This window comes from Scyliorhinus torazame, chromosome 22 (genome assembly GCF_047496885.1).
Source record: "Scyliorhinus torazame isolate Kashiwa2021f chromosome 22, sScyTor2.1, whole genome shotgun sequence".
NCBI lineage: Eukaryota > Metazoa > Chordata > Chondrichthyes > Carcharhiniformes > Scyliorhinidae > Scyliorhinus > Scyliorhinus torazame.
In genome coordinates this window covers 35487844-35511438 of record NC_092728.1, presented here as the reverse complement: position 1 = coordinate 35511438, position 23595 = coordinate 35487844, and the positions used below count along the sequence as shown (strand labels likewise).

The window sequence follows — 23595 nt, the reverse complement described above, 5'->3', positions numbered from 1 at the left end:
CTGTAGCAGGTAGGGCATTCCACGGCCTCACTCCTCTTTGCGTAAAGAACCTACCTCTGACCTCTGTCCTATATCTATTACCCCTCAGTTTAAAGCTATGTCCCCTCGTGCCAGCCATATCCATCCGCGGGAGAAGGCTCTCACTGTCCACCCTATCCAACCCCCTGATCATTTTGTATGCCTCTATTAAGTCTCCTCTTAACCTCCTTCTCTCCAACGAAAACAACCTCAAGTCCATCAGCCTTTCCTCATAAGATTTTCCCTCCATACCAGGCAACATCCTGGTAAATCTCCTCTGCACCCGCTCCAAAGCCTCCACGTCCTTCCTATAATGCGGTGACCAGAACTGTACGCAATACTCCAAATGCGGCCGTACCAGAGTTCTGTACAGCTGCAACATGACCTCCCGACTCCGGAACTCAATCCCTCTACCAATAAAGGCCAACACTCCATCGGCCTACTTCACAACCCTATCAACCTGGGTGGCAACTTTCAGGGATCTATGTACGTGGACATCTAGATCCCTCTGCTCATCCACACTTTCAAGAACTTTACCATTAGCCAAATATTCCGCATTCCTGTTATTCCTTCCAAACTGAATCACCTCACACTTCTCTACATTAAACTCCATTTGCCACCTCTCAGCCCAGCTCTGCAGCTTATCTATATCCCTCTGTAACCTGCTACATCCTTCCACACTATCGACAACACCACCGACTTTAGTATCGTCTGCAAATTTACTCACCCACCCTTCTGCGCCTTCCTCTAGGTCATTGATAAAAATGACAAACAGCAACGGCCCCAGAACAGATCCTTGTGGTACTCCACTTGTGACTGTACTCCATTCTGAACATTTCCCATCAACCACCACCCTCTGTCTTCTTTCAGCTAGCCAATTTCTGATCCACATCTCTAAATCACCCTCAATCCCCAGCCTCCGTATTTTTTGCAATAACCTACCGCGGGGAACCTTATCAAATGCTTTGCTGAAATCCATATACACCACATCAACTGCTCTACCCTCGTCTACCTGTTCAGTCACCTTCTCAAAGAACTCAAGGTTTGTGAGGCATGACCTACCCTTCACAAAGCCATGCTGACTATCCCTGATCATATTATTCCTATCTAGATGATTATAAATCTTGTCTCTTATAATCCCCTCCAAGACTTTACCCACTACAGACGTGAGGCTCACCGGTCTATAGTTGCCGGGGTTGTCTCTGCTCCCCTTTTTGAACAAAGGGACCACATTTGCTGTCCTCCAGTCCTCTGGCACTATTCCTGTAGCCAATGATGACATAAAAATCAAAGCCAAAGGTCCAGCAATCTCTTCCCTGGCCTCCCAGAGAATCCTAGGATAAATCCCATCAGGTCCCGGGGACTTATCTATTTTCAGCCTGTCCAGAATTGCCAACACCTCTTCCCTACGTACCTCAATGCCATCTATTCTATTAGCCTGGGGCTCAGCATTCTCCTCCACAACATTATCTTTTTCCTGAGTGAATACTGACGAAAAATATTCATTTAGTATCTCGCCTATCTCTTCAGACTCCACACACAATTTCCCATCCCTGTCCTTGACTGGTCCTACTCTTTCCCTAGTCATTCGCTTATTCCTGACATACCTATAGAAAGCTTTTGGGTTTTCCTTGATCCTTCCTGCCAAATACTTCTCATGTCCCCTCCTTGCTCGTCTTAGCTCTCTCTTTAGATCCTTCCTCGCTACCTTGTAACTATCCATCGCCCCAACCGAAACTTCACACTTCAACTTCACATAGACCTCCTTCTTCCTCTTAACAAGAGATTCCAGTTCCTTGGTAAACCACGGTTCCCTCGCTCGACGCCTTCCTCCCTGTCTGACCGGTACATACTTATCAAGAACACGCAGTAGCTGATCCTTGAACAAGCCCCACTTATCCAGTGTGCCCAACACTTGCAGCCTACTTCTCCACCTTATCCCCCCCAAGTCACGTCTAATGGCATCATAATTGCCCTTCCCCCAGCTATAACTCTTGCCCTGCGGTGTATACTTATCCCTTTCCATCATTAACGTAAACGTCACCGAATTGTGGTCACTGTCCCCAAAGTGCTCTCCTACCTCCAAATCCAACACCTGGCCTGGTTCATTACCCAAAACCAAATCCAACGTGGCCTCGCCTCTTGTTGGCCTGTCAACATATTGTTTCAGGAAACCCTCCTGCACACACTGTACAAAAAACGACCCATCTATTGTACTCGAACTATATCTTTTCCAGTCAATATTTGGAAAGTTAAAGTCTCCCATAATAACGACCCTGTTACTTTCGCTCATATCCAGAATCATCTTCGCCATCCTTTCCTCTACATCCCTAGAACTATTAGGAGGCCTATAAAAAACTCCCAACAGGGTGACCTCTCCTTTCCTGTTTCTAACTTCAGCCCATACTACCTCGGAAGAAGAGTCCCCATCTAGCATCCTCTCCGCCACCATAATACTGCTCTTGACTAGCAGTGCCACACCTCCCCCTCTTTTGCCTCCTTCTTTGAGCTTACTAAAACACCTAAACCCCGGAACCTGCAACATCCATTCCTGTCCCTGCTCTATCCATGTCTCCGAAATGGCCACAACATCGAAGTCCCAGGTACCAACCCATGCTGCCAGTTCCCCTACCTTGTTTCGTATACTCCTGGCATTGAAGTAGACACACTTCAAACCACCTACCTGAACACTGGCCCCCTCCTGCGACGTCAAATCTGTGCTCCTGACCTCTCTACTCTCATTCTCACTTACCCTAAAACTACAATCCAGGTTCCCATGCCCCTGCTGCATTAGTTTAAACCCCCCCAAAGAGCACTAACAAATCTCCCCCCCAGGATATTTGTGCCCCTCGGGTTCAGATGTAGACCATCCTGTCTGTAGAGGTCCCACCTTCCCCAGAAAGAGCCCAGTTATCCAAAAATCTGAATCCCTCCCGCCTGCACCATCCCTGTAGCCACGTGTTTAAATGCTCTCTCTCCCTATTCCTCATCTCACTATCACGTGGCACGGGCAACAACCCAGAGATAACAACTCTGTTTGTTCTAGTTCTGAGCTTCCATCCTAGCTCCCTGAAAGCCTGCCTGACATCCTTGTCCCCTTTCGTACCTATGTCGTTAGTGCCAATGTGGACCACGACTTGGGGCTGCTCCCCCTCCCCCCCTAAGGACCCGGAAAACACGATCCGAGACATCACGTACCCTTGCACCTGGGAGGCAACATACCAAAGGTGAGTCTCTCACGCTCCCACAAAATCTCCTATCTGTGCCCCTGACTATAGAGTCCCCAATTACTAATGCTCTGCTCCTCTCCCCCCTTCCCTTCTGAGCAACAGGGACAGACTCCGTGCCAGAGGCCCGTACCCCATGGCTTACCCCTGGTAAGTCCCCCCCCCCACAAGTATCCAAAGCGGTATACTTGTTTCTCAGGGGAACGACCGCAGTGGATCCCTGCACTGACTGCTTTTTCCCAGACCCTCTTACAGTTACCCACCTATCTCCAATCTTTGGTGTAACTAATTCCCTGAATCTGCTATCCTTCTGCCTCCCGAATGATCCGAAGTTCTTCCAACTCCAGCTCCAGTTCCCTAACTCGGTCTTGGAGGAGCTGGAGATGGCAGCACTTCCTGCAGGTAAAATCAGCAGGGACACTAACTGCATCCCTCACCTCAAACATCCTGCAGGATGATGTTACCGAGGATGATGTTACCGATGACAATGTTACCGAGGTGGAAATGGGCGATGTTATGGAGGTGCAAATGGGCGATGTTACCGAGGTGCAAATGGGCGATGTTGCCGAGGGTGATGTTGCCAAGGTGGAAATGGGTAATGTATGAAGGACGATGTTACCGAGCTGGAATTGGGTGATGTTACCGAGGTGGAAATGGGTAATGTATGAAGGACGATGTTACCGAGCTGGAATTGGGTGATGTTACCGAGGTGGAAATGGGTAATGTATGAAGGACGATGTTACCGAGCTGGAATTGGGTGATGTTACCGAGGTGGATCTGGGTGATGTTACCGATATGGGCGATGTTACCGAGATGCAAATGGTCGATGTTACCGATGACTATGTTACCGAGGTGGAAAACGGCGATGTTACCGAGGGGGATATTACCGAGGGTGATGTTGCCAAGGTGGAAATGGGTAATCTATCTAGGACTATGTTACCGAGGTGGATATGGGCGATGTTATCGTGGTGGAAATGGGCAATGTTACCGAGGGTGATGTCACTGAGGTGCAAATGGGCGATGTTACCGAGGGTGATGTTGCCAAGGTGGAAATGGGTAATCTATCTAGGACTATGTTACTGAGGTGGATATGGGCGATGTTACCGTGGGTCATGTTACCGAGGTAGGAATAGATGATGTTACCAAGGGTGATGTTATTGAGCTGGAAATGTGCGATGTTACCGAGTGGAATTGGCGATGTTACCAAGGTGGAATTGGTGTTGTGGGTGATACCGAGGGCATTATTAGTGAGGTGGAAATGAGCGATGTGACCGAGGTGGAAATGGGTGTTGTTACCGAAGTGGAAATGGGTGATGTTACAGAGGTGGAATTGGTGATGTGGGTGATGTTACGGAGGTGGAATTGGTGATGTTACCGAGGTGGAATTGGTGATGTGGGTGATGTTACCAAGGTGGAATTGGTGATGTTACCGAGGTGGAATTGGTGATGTTACCGAGGTGGATTGGGTGATGTGGGTGATGTTACCGAGGTGGAATTGGTGATGTTGCCGAGGTGGAATTGGTGATGTGGGTGATGTTACTGAGGTGGAATTGGCGATGTTACTGAGGTGGAATTGGCGATGTTACCGAGGTGGAATTGGCGATGTTACCGAGGTGGAATTGGCGATGTTACCGAGGTGGAATTGGTGATGTTGCCGAGGTGGAATTGGTGATGTGGGTGATGTTACCGAGGTGGAATTGGTGATGTTACTGAGGTGGAATTGGTGATGTGGGTGATGTTACCGAGGTGGAATTGCTGATGTTACTGAGGTGGAATTGGTGATGTGGGTGATGTTAACGAGGTGGAATTGGCGATGTTACCGAGGTGGAATTGGTGATGTTACCGAGGTGGAATTGGTGATGTTACCGAGGTGGAATTGGTGATGTGGGTGATGTTACCGAGGTGGAATTGGCGATGTTACCGAGGTGGAATTGGCGATGTTACCGAGGTGGAATTGACGATGTTACCGAGGTGGAATTGGCGATGTTACCGAGGTGGAATTGGCGATGTTACAGAGGTGGAATTGGTGATGTTACCGAGGTGGAATTAGTGATGTGGGTGATGTTACCGAGGTGGAATTTGTGATATTACCGAGGTGGAAATGGTGATGTTATGGAGGTGGAATTGGCGATGTTACCGAGGTGGAATTGGCGATGTTACCGAGGTGAAAATGGTGATGTGGGCGATGTTACTGAGGTGGAATTAGTGATGTTACCGAGGTGGAATTGGCGATGTTACCGAGGTGGAAATGGTGATGTGGGCGATGTTACTGAGGTGGAATTAGTGATGTTACCGAGGTGGAAATGGTGATGTTACCGAGGTGGAAATGTGCGATGTTACCGAGGTGGAAATGGTGATGTGGGTGATGTTACTGAAGTGGAATTTGTAATGTTACCGAGGTGGAAACGGGTGATGTTACCGAGATGGAATTGGTGATGCGGGTGATGTTACCGAAGTGGAATTTGTGATGTTACTAAGGTAGAAATGGGTGATATTACCGAGATGAAATTGGTGATCTGGGTGATGTTACCGAAGTGGAATTTATAATAATAATCGCTTATTGTCACAAGTAGACTTCAGTGAAGTTACTGTGAAAAGCCCTAGTCGCCACATTCCGGCGCCTGTTCGGGGAGGCCGGTACGGGAATTGAACCGTGCTGCTGGCCTTGTTCTGCATTACAGGCCAGCTGTTTAGCCCCTATTTGTGATGTTACCGAGGTGGAATTGGTGATGCGGGTGATGTTACCAAGGTGGAAAAATGCTATGTTACCGAGGGCATTGTTAGTGAGGTGGAAATGGGTGATCTTAGCGAGGGCGATATTACTGAGGGCAATGTTACGGACAGTGATGTTACCCAGGTGAAATGGGCGATGTTACTGAGGGCGATGATACCAAGGTGGAATTGGCTGTTTTTGTGGTGGTCTGATTCTTAATTGCAGACTGTTGCCAGGGAGAGAGATCGAGTCAGGAACTAACGATTGGAGACGATGGCTTGCCAATACTCAATTGGAGGAAACGTCTGCTCTTCCAGCTCTGGATTTGAGATAGGCAGTTTGCTGAGTTAAAGATGTGTGGTTGGGTGACTGCAGTGTAGATGTGAACACCAACACTGGGGTTCAGATGGTACTGAGGACAGCCATATTCGAGAAAAAGGAGGGAGCCAATGATAAACTTGAGGAACACCAGAGGAGGGAGGGGTCTCAAGGCATTGCTGGTCATGACGTCATCGATGGGGCTCATAGAAAAGGGAGGTATTTTCAGGAAGATTGGTAAGTTACGGCAGTGTTATGCTGTAGCCACAGAGAGCTCGTGCAAGGTAATGGATGTTGAATCCAGTGGTGATCAATCAAACTGCTCTGTTGTGGATGAGGTACTTCTGGAAACATTGTCTTGGCTTCACCCACCGCAGTGCTTGTTGGAAGAGGGAGGGAGGCCTGAGGAACTGCATTTGATCAGATTTTAGGAATTTTTTTATCGTCTCTCTCCCTCTCTCCCAGGTGGTTTGGAAAATGCTGGTACATTCACGAGCTTCTGAAATATGAATTTGACATTGAGTTTGATGTGAGTAACAGCTTTTTTTTTTAACCGTGCAGCAAGGCTGGCTCTTTATCTCAACTGACATGTGTATCGATACATCAACACGCAGGCAGATATACAAACATACAAATGAACACATACATAAACCCACAAACACACTCATTTACACACTCATTTACACACACATTTAAACATGCACACGCTCATTTACACATATACACACATTTACACACTCATTTAATAATAAATAATAATCTTTATGGTCACAAGTAGGCTTACATTAACACTGCAATGAAGTTACTATGAAAAGCCCCTCGTCGCCACATTTCCGGCGCCTGTTCGGGTACACGGAGAATTCAGAATGTCCAAATTGCTTACCAGCACGTCTTTCGGGAAACGGGCGAACACCAAGACATATCCTTCCTCCACCCTGAAAAACAACCACTTTTCACCACTCTCTGCTTCCTGTCACTCAACCAACTTCTTATCCACATTGCCTGCATAAACCAATCAGGCAGAGTCAACATGTTTTTGTGAAAGGGAAACCATGTTGAATTAATTGATTAGAATTCTTTGAGGATGTGAAAGCAGGGTGGAGAAAGGGGATCCAATATGTGTCGTATATGGATTTCTGCCACATTAAAAAGTCACGAGCTGATCAAGTTTGTTGCGATATATCAGCATGGATGGGGGATTGGCCAAGTTACAGGAAACAGGCAGTCGGGAGAAAAGGGTCATTTTCAGGTTGGCATTCTGTAATGTGTGGAGTGCTGCAGGGTTGAGTGCTGGAACCTCGGCTATTTGCAATCTGTATTAGAAACTCGGATGACAGTCCTGAGGCCAGATTTGCTGACGGTGTGAAGATAGATCAGGAAGCAAGTTGTAAGGAGGATACCAAGACTCTGAAAAGACGGTGGCGCAGTGGTTAGCACTGCTGCCTCATGATACCGAGGTTCAATCCCGGCCCCTGGTCACTGTCCGTGTGGAGTTTGCACATTCCCCCACTCTGCGTGGGTCTCACCCCACAACCCAAAGATGTGCAGGGTAGGTGAATTGGCAACGCTAAATTACCCCTTAATTGGAAAAAAGAGTTGTGTACTCTAAATTTTTTTTTAAAAGACCATGGACCATAAGACATAGGAGCAGAATTATGCCACTCGAGTCTGCTCCGCCATTCAATCATGGCTGATATTTTTCTCATCCTCATTCTTCTGCCTTCTCCCCATAACCCCTGATCCCCTTATTAATCAAGAACCTGTCCATTTCTGTCTTAAAGACACTCAGTGATTTGGCCTTCACAGCCTTCTGCGGCAAAGTGTTCCACAGATTCACCACCCTCTGGCTGAAGAAATTTGTCCTCATCTCTGTTTTAAAGGTCCCTTTAGTCTGAGATGGTGTCCTCTGCTTCTCGTTTTTCCTACAAGTGGAAACATCCTCTCCACATCCATTCTATCCAGGCATCATTCCAGGCATCAATCTTGTGAACCTCCTCTGGACCCTTTCCAAGGCCAGTACATCCTTCCTTAGATATGGGGCCCAAAACCGCTCCCAATACTCCAAATGGCGTCTGACCAGAACCTTATACTGCCTCAGAAGTACACCCCTGGTCTTGTATTCTAGCCCTCTCGACATGAATGCTAACATTGCATTTGCCTTCCTAACTGCCGACTGAACCTGTACGTTAATCTTAAGAGAATCGTGAACAAGAACTCCCAAGTCCCTTTGTGCTTCTGATTTCCTAAGCATTTCCCCATTTAGAAAATAGTCTATGCCTCCATTCCTCCATCCAAAGTGCAGAATCTCAGACTTTTCCACATTGTATTCCATCTGCCACTTCTATGCTCACTCTCCTGCCCTGCTTCCTCAATGCTACCTGTCCCTCTACAGCTCTTTGTATCATCTATAAACCTAGCAACAATGTCTTCAGTTCCTTCTTCCAGATCATTAATGTATATTGTGAAAAGTTGTGATCCCAGCACAGACCTCTGAGGCATACCACTAGTCACTGGCTGCCATCCTTTATTCCCACTCTCTGCCTTCTGCCAGTCAGCCAATCCTCTATCCATGCCAGGATTTTATCCTTAACACCATGGGCTCTTAACTTATTTGAGTCTCCTATGCAGCACCTTGTCAAAGGCCTTCTGGAAATCTAAATAAATCACGTCCACTGGTTCACCTTTGTCACCACCTCAAAGAACTCTTGGCAGATTTCTCAGACATGCCCTCCCTTCTCCCTTTGACGAAGTCGTGCTGACTCAGTCCTATTTTATCATGCACTTCCAAGTACTCTGTGATCTCATCTTTAATAGTAAAAGACAAAATAAAGGGAGCTAGATAGGTGACTGAGTGGGTAAAAGAAATAGCAGCTGGAGTTTAACGTGTGGAAATGAGAGGTTGTCCACTTTGGCAGGAAAAATAGAGCAGCAGAGTATTATTTAAATGCGGAATGCTGCGGTTACCAATCTCTTCTCATCTTGTTGACATCAAAAGGAGGAGGTATTGGGTGTTTTAAAAGATATTCCGGTAGATAAGTCTCCTGGGCCGGATGGGATTTATCCCAGAATACTGAGTGAAGCAAGGGAGGAAATTGCTGGGGCCTTTGTATCCTCGTTGACTACAGGTGAGATCCCAGAGGACTGGAGAATAGCTAATGTGGTACCGCTGTTTAAAAAAGGTAGCAGACATAATCCTGGAAACTATAGGCCGGTGAGCCTCACATCAGTATTCGGTAAATTATTGGAGAGAATTATCAGGGACAGGATTTATACCCATTTGGAAACAAATGGACTCATCAGCGATAGACAATGATTTTGTGAAAGGGAGGTCGTGCCTCACTAACTTCATCGAGTTTTTTGAGGAGGTGACAAAGATGATTGATGAGGGGAGGGTGGTGGATGTTATTTCCATGGACTTCAGTAAAGCCTTTGACAAGGTGCCTCATGGCAGACTGGTACAAAAGGTGAAGTCACACGGGATCAGAGGTGAGGTGGTAAAATGGATACAGAACTGGCTCGGTCAAAGAAGGCAGAGTGTAGCAGTCGAAGGGTGTTTTTCTGAATGGAACATTGTGACTAGTGGTGTTCCATGGGGATCGGTGCCGGAACCTCTTGTGTGTAGTATACATAAACGATTTGGAGGAAAATGTAGTTTGTCTGATTAGTATGTTTGCGGATGACACCAAGGTTGGTGGTGTGGCAGATAGTGTTGAGGATTGTCAGAGGATACAGCAGGACATAGATAGGTTGGAGACTTGGGCAGAGAAATGGCAAATGGAGTTTAATCCAGACAAATGTGAGGTAATGCATTTTGGTAGATCTCGCACAGAGGGGAAATATACCGGAAATGGCAAAACTCTCAGGAATATAGAAAGTCAGAGAGAGCTGGACGTACAGATCCACAAATCTTTGAAAGTGGCAACTCAAGTGGACAAGGTAGTCAAGAAAGCAGATGGAATGCTTGCCTTCATTGGACGAGGCATCGAGTATAAAAACTGGCAAGTCATGCTACAGTTGTATAGAACCTTGGTAAGGCCGCACTTGGACTATTGCGCACAATTCTGGTCGGCACACTACCAGAAGGATGTGGAATCTTTGGAGAGATGGCGGAGAAGGTTTACCAGGATGTTGCCTGGTCTGGAGGGTATTACCTCTGTGGAGAAGCTGAATAGACTCGGACTGTTTTCATTAGAACGACGGAGGTTGAGGGGTGACCTGATAGAGGTCTACAAGATTTTGAGGGGCACGGATAGAGTGGATGGGCAGGCACTCTTTCCAGGGTCAGTCACTAGGGGGCATAGGTTTAAGGTTCATGAGGCAATGTGCAAGGCAGGTTTTATACGCAGAGGATGGTGAGTGCCTGGAACGCGTTGCCAGGGGAGGTTGTGGAAGCAGATTCATTAACAGCGTTCAAAAGGCGTTCTTAATCAAAGACCCCTCCCACCTGGCCTACTCACTCTTCCAACTTCTCCCATCGGGCAGGAGATACAAAAGTCTGAGAACACGTACGAACAGACTCAAAAACAGCTTCTTCCCCACAGTTACCAGACTCCTAAACGACCCTCTTATGGACTGACCTGATTACCACTACACCCCTGTATGCTTCACCCAATACCGGTGTTATATAGTTACATTGTGTACCTTGTGTTACCCTATTATGAATTTCATTTTCATGTACTTAATGATCTGTTGAGCTGCTCGCAGAAAAATACTTTTTACAGTACCTTGGTATACGTGACAATTATTATGGGTCAGGGTTTAGAGAACATCAAAGTATATCATGGGGTTCACCTGACCCACAACTTTTAATAGATTTTGGTTATGGGGAGCACAAGGGCCCACTTTACAGGTGTGATGCAACAGAGAACTAAAAGTATTTTTAAACAAAAACAATGTTTATTCTATGAATCCAATTAACATTTTATAAACACGCGGTAAACAGTTTATCAACTACCAACCCTGATAATCCCCACAGATACAATACTCTATAGGTAACCCTTAATAACTTTCCTAACAACATCCATAAGTCAAAAAACCCTTTTGTACAAAGACAGTAGGTTTATATTCCTTACAGAAACAGGTATTACTTTGAAATCATCAAGTGATCTGGAGACATTCTTTTTCATGAATAGAGAGGCCAAAATACATCTGCTTGGTTCAACTGCAGCTCTCCAACTGAAAGCGAAACTAAGACACTGCAGCTCCCAGCTCAAACCAAAAGTAAAAAGGCAGACGAACAGCCCAGCTCCATCCATACACTGACATCGCTGCAGCTATTTGATAAACACCCATTTCTTAAAGGTACATCCACCTGACATTTCCCCCCCAAGAGAAAAAAATAAACCATCAACTTCAAGATGGTTTCATTTTTCATCTTTTCACTTTCCTTTAAGAAATATTGACAGTAAAATACTTTTTCATTTCATAAAATAAAACACGCAAACAGGTATAATAGCATAGTCTATTAGTTCTTCTTCCTCCACCAAACCTGCTTTTCGCAATCGGATTTGTGACAAAGCATCGGCTATCACGTTTTCTCGTCCTGCCACATGTATTATTTTGAAATGAAACGGCTGTAACAATAAACTCCATCGAAACAGTCTGGCATTGTTATTCTGGAATCGCTCCAAAAACGTCAATGGATTATGATCAGTATATATAATTGTGTCAGACGGATTGCTGGTCACATAAATGTGAACATGTTGCAAAGCTAGCACCAAGCTCTCAGTCTCATTCTCAGTCGTTGAATACTTCTTCTGGTGCGTATTTAATTTCTTAGAAAAATAACCAATGGGCCGCTCTGATCCTTAATCGTCATCTTGTAGAAGCACCGCACCTATGCCCACATCACTCGCATCAACAGCCACTTTGAATGGTTTTGTATAATTTGGGATGGCTAATACAGGAGCAGTGGTTACCACAGCCTTCAGGCCGTCAAATGCCTGTTGACATTCCGCTGTCCACTTAAATTTGCTACGCTTCCTTAGCAAGTCCGTCAGTGGAGCAACCGCACTGCTAAAGTTCGGCACAAATTTCCAGTAAACTCCACTCATGCCAAGAAATCGCATTGTTTCCCTTCGTGTCGAGGGTATTGGAAACTCCCCAACAACTTTTGTTTTCACATCCCGTGGGACCATTCAACCCTGTCCGATTGTATGGCCAAGGAAAGTGACTTTGGCTTTCCCAAATTCACTTTTGGCTAGGTTTACTGACAATCCCGCCTCCTGAAGTCGATCGAATAACTCAATCAGGTGCTTCAAATGTTCTTTCCATGTCTGGCTAAAAATTACCAGATCGTCAATGTATACCGCACAATTGGGTAATCCGGAAACAACTTTGTTAGTTAACCGTTGAAATGTGGCTGGGGCATTTTTCATGCCAAATGGCATAACTTTGAATTGGTATATACCATCTGGAGTCACAAAGCTGAAATCTCCTTCGCCCTTTTGGATAAAGATACCTGCCAGTAACTTTTAAGTAAATCCAGTTTGAAAATAAAAGCTGATTGTTCCACTTTCTCAATGCAATCCTCCAAGCGTGGGATAGGATAAGATCCATTCTTGTAACTGCATTAACCTTTCTACAGTCCACACACAACTGTTGGGTACTGCCTGCTTTCGGTACCATCATTCTGGGTGAGCTCCATTGGCTGCAATCCACTTCAATTATGCCATTTTTAAGCATACTTTCAATTTCTTTGTTAACCTGTGCCAATTTTAAAGGGTTAAGTCTATAGGGATGTTGTTTAATTGGAACAGCATTTCCCACATCTACAAAGAACAAAGAAAATTACAGCACAGGAACAGGCCCTTCGGCCCTCCCAGCCTGCACCGATCCAGATCCTTTATCTAAACCTGTTGCCTGTTTTCCAAGGATCTACTTCTCTCTGTTCCCCGCCCGTTCATATATCTGTCTAGATGCATCTTAAATGATGCTATTGTGCCCGCCTCTACCACCTCCGCTGGCAAAGCGTTCCAGGCACCCACCACCCTCTGCGTAAAAAAACTTTCCACGCACATCTCCCTTAAACTTTCCCCCTCTCACCTTGAAATCGTGACCCCTCGTAATTGACACCCCCACTCTTGGGAAAAGCTTGTTGCTATCCACCCTGTCCATACCTCTCATAATTTTGTAGACCTCAATCACGTCCCCTCTCAACCTCCGTCTTTTCAACGAAAACAATCCTAATCTCTCAACCTTTCTTAATAGATAGCACCCTCCGTACCAGGCAACATCCTGGTGAACCTCCTCTGCACCCTCTCTAAAGCATCCACATCCTTCTGGTAATGTGGCGACCAGAACTGCACGCAGTATTCCAAATGTGGCCTAACCAAAATCCTATACAACTGTGACATGACCTGCCGACTCTTGTACTCAATACCCCGTCCGACGAAGGCAAGCATGCTGTATGCCTTCTTGACCACTCTATCGACCTGCGTTGCCACCTTCAGGGTACAATGGACCTGAACTCCCAGATCTCTCTGTACATCAGTTTTCCCCAGGACTCTTGCATTGACCGTATATTCAGCTCTTGAATTAGATCTTCCAAACTGCACCACCTCGCATTTGCCTGGATTGAACTTCATCTGCCATTTCTCTGCCCAACTCTCCAATCTATTTATATTTTGCTGTATTCTCTGACAGTCCTCCTCGCTATCTGCAACTCCACCAATCTTAGTATCATCTGCAAACTTGCTAATCAGACCACCTATACCTTCGTCCAGACCATTTATGTATATCACAAACAACAGTGGTCCGAGCATGGATCCCTGTGGAACACCACTAGTCACCTTTCTCCATTTTGAGACACTCCCTTCCACCACTACATTTTGTCTCCTGTTGCCCAGCCAGTTCTTTATCCATCTAACTAGTACACCCTGAACCCCATACGACTTCACTTTTTCCATCAACCTGCCATGGGAAACTTTATCAAATGCCTTACTGAAGTCCATGTATATGACATCTACAGCCCTTCCATCATTAATTAACGTTGTCACTTCCTCAAAGAATTCTATTGGGTTTGTAAGACATGACCTTCCCTGCACAAAACCATGCTGCCTATCACTGATAAGTCTATTTTCTTCCAACTGTGAATAGATCCTATCCCTCAGTATCTTCTCCAGCAGTTTGCCGACCACAGTCAAGCTCACAGGTCTATAATTCCCTGGATTATCCTTGCTATCCTCCTTAAACAAAGGGACAACATTAGCAATTCTCCAGTCCTCCAGGACCTCACCCGTGCTCAAGGATGCTGCAAAAATATCTGTTAAGGCCGCAGCTATTTCTTCCCTCGCTTCCCTCAGTAACCTGGGATAGATCCCATCCGGACCTGGGGACTTTTCCACCTTAATGCCTTTTAGAATACCCAAAACTTCCCCCATCCTTATGCCGACTTGACCTAGAGTATTTAAACATCCATCCGCAGGATGAGGTGTTAGCAATTCTGGAAAGTGCAAAAGTAGATAAGTCACCTGGCCGGATGGGATTTATCCTAGGATTCTCTGGGAAGCTAGGGAGGAGATTGCTGAGCCTTTGGCCTTGATCTTTAAGTCATCTTTGTCTACAGGAATAGTGCCAGAAGACTGGAGGATAGCAAATGTTGTCACCTTGTTCAAGAAGGGGAGTAGAGATAACCCCGGTAACTATAGACCAGTGAGCCTGACTTCTGTTGTGGGAAAAATCCTGGAATGGTTTATAAGAGATAGGATGTATAATCATCTGGAAAGGAATAATTTGATTTGAGATAGTCAACACGGTTTTGTGAAGGGTAGGTCGTGCCTCACAAACCTTATAGAGTTCTTTAAGAAGGTGACCAAACAGGTGGATGAGGGTAAAGCAGTTGATGTGGTGTATATGGATTTCAGTAAAGCGTTTGATAAGGTTCCCCATGGTAGGCTACTGCAGAAAATACAGAGGCATGGGATTCAGGGTGATTCAACAGTTTGGATCAGAAATTGGCTAGCTGGAAGAAGACAAAGGGTGGTGGTTGATGGGAAATGTTCAGACTGGAGTCCAGTTACTAGTGGTGTACCACAAGGATCTGTTTTGGGGCCACTGCTGTTTGTCATTTTTATAAATGACCTGGAGGAGGGCGTAGAAGGATGGGTGAGTAAATTTGCAGATGACACTAAAGTCGGTGGAGTTGTGGACAGTGCGGCAGGATGTTACAAGTTACAGAGGGATATAGATAAGCTGCAGCGCTGGGCTGAGAGGCGGCAAATGGAGTTTAATGCAGAAAAGTGTGAGGTGATTCATTTTGGAAGGAATAACAGGAAGACTGAGTATTGGGCTAATAGTAAGATTCTTGGCAGTGTGGATGAGCAGAGAGATCTCGTTGTCCATGTACATTGATCCCTGAAAGTTGCCACCCAGGTTGAGAGGGTTGTTAAGAAGGCGTACGGCGTGTTAGCTTTTATTGGTAGAGGGATTGAGTTTCGGAGCCATGAGGTCATGTTGCAGCTGTACAAAACTCTGGTGCGGCCGCATTTGGAGTATTGCGTGCAATTCTCGTCACTACATTATAGGAAGGATGTGGAAGCATTGGAAAGGGTGCAGAGGAGATTTACCAGAATGTTGCCTGGTATGGAGGGAAGATCTTGTGAGGAAAGGCTGAGGGACTTGAGGCTGTTTTCGTTAGAACAAGGTCAAGAGGTGACTTAATTGAGGCATACAAGATGATCAGAGGATTGGATAGGGTGGACAGTGAGAGCCTTTTTCCTCAGATGGTGATGTCTAGCACGAGGGGACATACCTTTAAATTGAGGGGAGATAGATATAAGACAGATGTCAGAGGTAGGTTCTTTACTCCGAGAGTAGTAAGGGAGTGGAATGCCCAGCCTGCATTCAGTAGTGGTTTCGCCAACACTAAGGACATTCAAATGGTCATTGGATAGACATATGGACAATAAGGGAATACTGTAGATGGGCTTTAGAGTGGTTTCACAGGTCGGCGCAACATCGAGGGCCCAAGGGCCTGTACTGCGCTGTAATGTTCTATGTAGCCTCAACATCTGTCATGTCGCTCTCCTTGGTGAATACCGATGCAAAGTACTCATTAAGAATCACACCCATTTCCTCTGACTCCACGCATAAATTCCCTCTTTTGTCTTTGAGTGGGCCAATCCTTTCTCTAGATACCCTCTTGCTCCTCATATACGAATAAAAGGCTCTGGGATTTTCCTTAATCCTGTTAGCCAAAGATATTTCATGACCCCTTTTAGCCCTCTTTATTGCGCGTTTGAGATTTGTCCTACATTCCCAATATTCCTCCAAAGCTTCATCAGATTTAAGTTGCCTAGATCTTATGTATGCTTCCTTTTTCATCTTAGCTCGTCTCACAACCACCCGTCATCCATGGTTCCCTAATCTTGCCATTTCCATCCCTCATTTTCACAGGGACATGTCTGTCCTGCACTCAATCAACCTTTCCTTAAAAGACTCCCACATTTCAAATGTGGATTTACCCTTAAAGAGCTGCTCCCAATCCACATTCCCTAGCTCCTGCCGAATTTTGTTATACTTGGCCTTTCCCCAATTTAGCACTCTTCCTTTAGGACCACTCTCATCTTTGTCCATGAGTATTCTAAAACTTACGGAATTGTTATGTAAATGTGGTCACACCCAAGGTGCAGGCAGAGAAACAGTTATGTAAATGTGGTCACACCCAAGGTGCAGGCAGAGAAATGGGTGACCACCAGAAAGGGCAGGCAGTCAGTGCAGGAATCCCCTGTGGTTGTCCCCCTCTCGAACAGATATACCCCTTTGGATACTGTCGGGGGGGATAGCCTATCAGGGGAAAACAGCAGCAGCCAGAGCAGTGGCACCACGGCTGGCTCTGATGTTCAGAAGGGAGGGTCAAAGCGCAGAAGAGTAATAGTAATAGGGGACTCTATAGTCAGGGGCACAGATAGGCGCTTCTGTGGACGTGAAAGAGACTCCTGGATGGTATGTTGCCTCCCTGGTGCCAGGGTCCAGGATGTCTCCGAACGGGTAGAGGGAATCCTGAAGGGGGAGGGCAAACAGGCAGAGGTCGTTGTACATATTGGTACTAACGACATAGGCAGGAAGGGGCATGAGGTCCTGCAGCAGCAGTTCAGGGAGCTAGGCAGAAAGTTAAAAGACAGGACCTCGAGGGTTGTAATCTCGGGATTACTCCCTGTGCCACGTGCCAGTGAGGCTAGAAATAGGAAGATAGAGCAGACAAACACGTGGCTAAACAGCTGGTGTAGGAGGGAGGGTTTCTGTTTTCTGGACCACTGGGAGCTCTTCCGGGGCAGGTGTGACCTGTATAAGATGGACGGGTTGCATCTAAACCGGAGAGGCATAAATATCCTGGCCGCGAGGTTTGCTAGTGTCACACTAGTATGGCAGGGGGGTGGGTACGGGAGCAATAGGTCAGAAGGTGAGAGCATTGAGGGAGAACTAGGGAATAGGGACAGTGTGGCTCTGAGGCAGAGCAGACGGGGAAAAGTTGCTGAACACAGCGGGTCTGGTGGCCTGAAGTGCGTATGTTTTAATGCAAGGAGCATTACGGGTAAGGCAGATGAACTTCGAGCTTGAATTACTACTTGGAACTATGATGTTATTGCCATTACAGAGACCTGGTTGAGGGAAGGGCAGGATTGGCAGCTAAACGTTCCAGGATTTAGATGTTTCAGGCGGGATAGAGGGGGATGTAAAAGGGGAGGCGGAGTTGCGCTACTTGTTCGGGAGAATATCACAGCTATACTGCGAGAGGACACCTCAGAGGGCAGTGAGGCTATATGGGTAGAGATCAGGAATAAGAAGGGTGCAGTCACAATGTTGGGGGTATACTACAGGCCTCCCAACAGCCAGCGGGAGATAGAGGAGCAGATAGGTAGACAGATTTTGGAAAAGAGTAAAAACAACAGGGTTGTGGTGATGGGAGACTTCAACTTCCCCAATATTGACTGGGACTCACTTAGTGCCAGGAGCTTAGACGGGGCGGAGTTTGTAAGGAGCATCCAGGAGGGCTTCTTAAAACAATATGTAAACAGTCCAACTAGGGAAGGGGCAGTACTGGACCTGGTATTGGGGAATGAGCCCGGCCAGGTGGTAGATGTTTCAGTAGGGGAGCATTTCGGTAACAGTGACCACAATTCAGTAAGTTTTAAAGTACTGGTGGACAAGGATAAGAGTGGTCCGAGGATGAATGTGCTAAATTGGGGGAAGGCTAATTATAACAATATTAGGCGGGAACTGAAGAACATAGATTGGGGGCGGATGTTTGAGGGCAAATCAACATCTGACATGTGGGAGGCTTTCAAGTGTCAGTTGAAAGGAATACAGGACAGGCATGTTCCTGTGAGGAAGAAAGATAGATACGGCAATTTTCGGGAACCTTGGATGACGAGTGATATTGTAGGCCTCGTCAAAAAGAAAAAGGAGGCATTTGTCAGGGCTAAAAGGCTGGGAACAGACGAAGCCTGTGTGGCATATAAGGAAAGTAGGAAGGAACTTAAGCAAGGAGTCAGGAGGGCTAGAAGGGGTCATGAAAAGTCATTGGCAAATAGGGTTAAGGAAAATCCCAAGGCTTTTTACACGTACATAAAAAGCAAGAGGGTAGCCAGGGAAAGGGTTGGCCCACTGAAGGATAGGCAAGGGAATCTATGTGTGGAGCCAGAGGAAATGGGCGAGGTACTAAATGAATACTTTGCATCAGTATTCACCAAAGAGAAGGAATTGGTAGATGTTGAGTCTGGAGAAGGGGGTGTAGATAGCCTGGGTCACATTGTCATCCAAAAAGACGAGGTGTTGGGTGTCTTAAAAAATATTAAGGTAGATAAGTCCCCAGGGCCTGATGGGATCTACCCCAGAATACTGAAGGAGGCTGGAGAGGAAATTGCTGAGGCCTTGACAGAAATCTTTGGATCCTCGCTGTCTTCAGGGGATGTCCCGGAGGACTGGAGAATAGCCAATGTTGTTCCTCTGTTTAAGAAGGGTAGCAAGGATAATCCCGGGAACTACAGGCCGGTGAGCCTTACTTCAGTGGTAGGGAAATTACTGGAGAGAATTCTTCGAGACAGGATCTACTCCCATTTGGAAGCAAATGGACGTATTAGTGAGAGGCAGCATGGTTTTGTGAAGGGGAGGTCGTGTCTCACTAACTTGATAGAGTTTTTCGAGGAGGTCACTAAGATGATTGATGCAGGTAGGGCAGTAGATGTTGTCTATATGGACTTCAGTAAGGCCTTTGACAAGGTCCCTCATGGTAGACTAGTACAAAAGGTGAAGTCACACGGGATCAGGGGTGAACTGGCAAGGTGGATACAGAACTGGCTAGGTCATAGAAGGCAGAGGGTAGCAATGGAGGGATGCTTTTCTAATTGGAGGGCTGTGACCAGTGGTGTTCCACAGGGATCAGTGCTGGGACCTTTGCTCTTTGTAGTATATATAAATGATTTGGAGGAAAATGTAACTGGTCTGATTAGTAAGTTTGCAGACGACACAAAGGTTGGTGGAATTGCGGATAGCGATGAGGACTGTCTGAGGATACAGCAGGATTTAGATTGTCTGGAGACTTGGGCGGAGAGATGGCAGATGGAGTTTAATCCGGACAAATGTGAGGTAATGCATTTTGGAAGGGCTAATGCAGGTAGGGAATATACAGTGAATGGTAGAACCCTCAAGAGTATTGAAAGTCAAAGAGATCTAGGAGTACAGGTCCACAGGTCATTGAAAGGGGCAACACAGGTGGAGAAGGTAGTCAACAAGGCATACGGCATGCTTGCCTTCATTGGCCGGGGCATTGAGTATAAGAATTGGCAAGTCATGTTGCAGCTGTATAGAACCTTAGTTAGGCCACACTTGGAGTATAGTGTTCAATTCTGGTCGCCACACTACCAGAAGGATGTGGAGGCTTTAGAGAGGGTGCAGAAGAGATTTACCAGAATGTTGCCTGGTATGGAGGGCATAAGCTATGAGGAGCGATTGAATAAACTCGGTTTGTTCTCACTGGAACGAAGGAGGTTGAGGGGCGACCTGATAGAGGTATACAAAATTATGAGGGGCATAAACAGAGTGGATAGTCAGAGGCTTTTCCCCAGGGTAGAGGGGTCAATTACTAGGGGGCATAGGTTTAAGGTGAGAGGGGCAAGGTTTAGAGTAGATGTACGAGGCAAGTTTTTTACGCAGAGGGTAGTGGGTGCCTGGAACTCACTACCGGAGGAGGTAGTGGAAGCAGGGACGATAGGGACATTTAAGGGGCATCTTGACAAATATATGAATAGGATGGGAATAGAAGGATACGGACCCAGGAAGTGTAGAAGATTGTAGTTTAGTCGGGCAGTATGGTCGGCACGGGCTTGGAGGGCCGAAGGGCCTGTTCCTGTGCTGTACATTTCTTTGTTCTTTGTTCTTTGTGATCGCTGTTCCCAAAGTAATCACCGACTGAAACTTGAACCACCTGGCCGGGATCATTCCCCAATACCAGGTCCAGTATGGACCCCCGGGTTGGACTATTTTCATACTGCTCTAAAAAACTCTCCTGGATGCTCCTTACAAATTCTGCTCCATCTACGCCTCCAACACTACACGAGTCCCATTCAATGCTGGGGAAGTTAAAATCTCCCATCACGACCACCCTATTGCTCCTACGTTTTTCTATAATCTGTCTACATATTTGCACTTCTACTTCACGCTCGCTTTTGGGAGGCCTGTAGTAAAGTCCCAACAATGTTAGTGAACCCTTCCTATTTCTTAGCTCTACCCATATTGCCTCAGTGCTCGAATCCTCCATCGTGCCCTCCTTAATCACAGCTGTGATATCATCTCTGACCAGTAATGCAACTCCTCCACCCCTTTTACCTCCCTCTCTATCCCTTCTGAAGCATCTATACCCTGGGATATTTAGTTGCCAGTCTTGCCCTTCCCTCAACCAAGTCTCCGTAATACCAATAACATCATGGGCGTCATTCTCCGACCCCCCGCCGGGTCGGAGAATGGCCGTTGGCCGCCGTGAATCCCGCCCCCGCCGAAGTCTCCGAAGGGAGAAAAGTCGGCGGGGCGTTAATGGTGCCGCTGCCGCGGAGAATGTCACGGGTCTGCGCAAGGCAGCCGATTTTCAGCCTGCCGATATTCTCCCTTCCGGATGGGCCGAAGTCCCGTCGACGTGATGACCGTTCACGTCGACGTGACTCAAACCTCCTTTTCATCGGCGTGACCCGGTGCTCCAGGCTCACGCCGACCAGCGAGGAGGTGAGTGACGGCCTGGGGGGTTGGCTCTGGGCAGGAAATGGCGTGGCCGCAGACTGATTGCGTGAGGAGAGGTGTGTCTCGGCTTGTGTGTGTGTGTGTGTGTGTGTGTGCGGCGGGGGTGGGGGTGGTTAGAGTAGGCTGAGCTCCGGGGGAGTGCCGGGAGGGGGTCCGTGCCAGGTTGGGGGTTGGGTCCGTGCTGGGGTGGAGGTTGGGGGGGGGGGGGGGTCCGTGCCGGGGTGGAGGTTGGGGGGGGGTCCGTGCTGGGGTGGAGGTTGGGGGGGGGGGGGTCCGTGCTGGGGTGGAGGTTGGGGGGGGGTCCGTGCTGGGGTGGAGGTTGGGGGGGGGGTCCGTGCTGGGGTGGAGGTTGGGGGTTGGGGGGGTCCGTGCCGGGGTGGGTGATGGGAGGGCAAATGAGTTGGTCCACCTGGCCAGGTGCCAGCCTCCAACAGTTGGACCCATGCGGTCCATGCCACCTGGCTGGGGGGAGGAGGGGATATGGGCAATGATGACATGTCGTCGTTCCCCCCCCCCCACCAGGCCGTCATGTTTTCAGACCATCCAGCGATGTTGGCCGCCGTGGTGGCAGCCGCTCATGTCTATGTTGCCCTGGATGAGGAGGAGGAGGAGGAGGAGGAGGAGCGTGCCAGAGAGGCGGCGCAGGCTGCTGCAGAGGGGCAGGCGGCAGCCGCCCAGGCTGGAGGGACACCTGACCGACAGGACGAGGAGGGGGAGGAGGACGTCGCGGCCCCACGGCAACGGAGGCACCCGAGGGCGCCCCGTGTGTACCGGCCCCGGCAGTCATACCAGGACCTCACGGACCGGGAATGCAGGAGGAGACTCCGGATGAGCCGGGAAACCGTGGCACACATCTGCCACCTGCTGGCACACCTGTCACCGCGTGGCACTGGCGGGGGACACCCTCCCCCCGTGTCCGTCAAGGTTACGGTGGCCCTGAACTTTTATGCAACGGGGTCTTTACAGGCACCGAGTGGGGACCTGTCCGGCATATCGCAGACATCGGTGCATCCGGGCAGTGACAGATGCCCTTAATGCCATGGCGCACCGCTACATCCGCTTCCCCGTGGACCGGGCCAGCCAAGATGCCCGGGCCGTGGGCTTCTCTGCCGTTGCCGGGTTCCCCATGGTCCAGGGCGCGATCGATGGGATGCACGTCGCGGTGCGGCCACCTGCAGAGAACAGGGCCGTGTTCACTAATAGGAAGGGGACCTATTCGATGAACGTACAGGTGGTCTGCGACCACCGCGTGATGATCCTGCACGTCTGCGCCCGTCACCCAGGCAGTGTACACGACTCATTGGTGTTGTCGCGGTCATCCATCCCCGGCATGTACGAGGGACGCCATCCCCGGCTGAGGGGCTGGTTGCTGGGCGACAGGGGTTACCCATTGCGATCGTGGCTGATGACGCCTATACGGAGGCCACGCAATGAGGCGGAGAACCGCTACAATGATGCCCATGTAGCGACAAGGGGAGTGATCGAGAGGTGCTTTGGCGTGCTGAAGATGCGTTTCAGGTGCCTGGACCTCTCTGGGGGCGCCCTCCAGTATCGGTCAGATAGGGTCGGCCGCATCATTGTGGTGTGCTGCGTCCTGCACAACATAGCCCAGCAGAGGGGCGATGTGCCGCAGGCAGAGGAGGGCGGAGTGGAGGAGCAGCAGGAAGAGGCCCAGTCCTCCCCAGATGAGGGGGATAGGGGCAATGGTCAGGGCAGACGGGGTAGACACAGGCGGGTGGCTGTCTACCGTTACCGGCTGGCCCAGCGGGCACGGGACAGACAGATAGACGCCCGCTTCACTGACTAGATGGGCGTGGGAATCGGGTAGTATGGCCACAGACCGCACACCATGGCAACAGCCGACCACCCACACCCCCCACCCATCCACCCACCCAGCACCCTCACCCCCCCTCCCCAACCCCACACACCCCACCCGCATGCACACCACCCCCCCCACCCCCCCCCAATTGCCGATCCACCGGCGGCACAACGGGCCGGGCTCACCCAGTTGCGGGTGGACGCGTGTCTATCGCAGGCCATGGAGGATGATGACAACCCGCCTCCGATGAGCTCCTGGCTCTACATCGT

General features: G+C 48.3%; 1 protein-coding gene across 1 annotated transcript in view; it reads left to right on the top strand.

The window, feature by feature from the left end:
* Nucleotides 1–23595, top strand: part of ufc1 (ubiquitin-fold modifier conjugating enzyme 1) — a 135869-nt gene that overhangs the window by 46110 nt on the left and 66164 nt on the right. The window contains exon 3 of the mRNA XM_072488044.1: nt 6742–6805. Coding sequence (XP_072344145.1) covers nt 6742–6805 — 64 coding nt within the window. The remainder of the gene's footprint in view (nt 1–6741; nt 6806–23595) is intronic.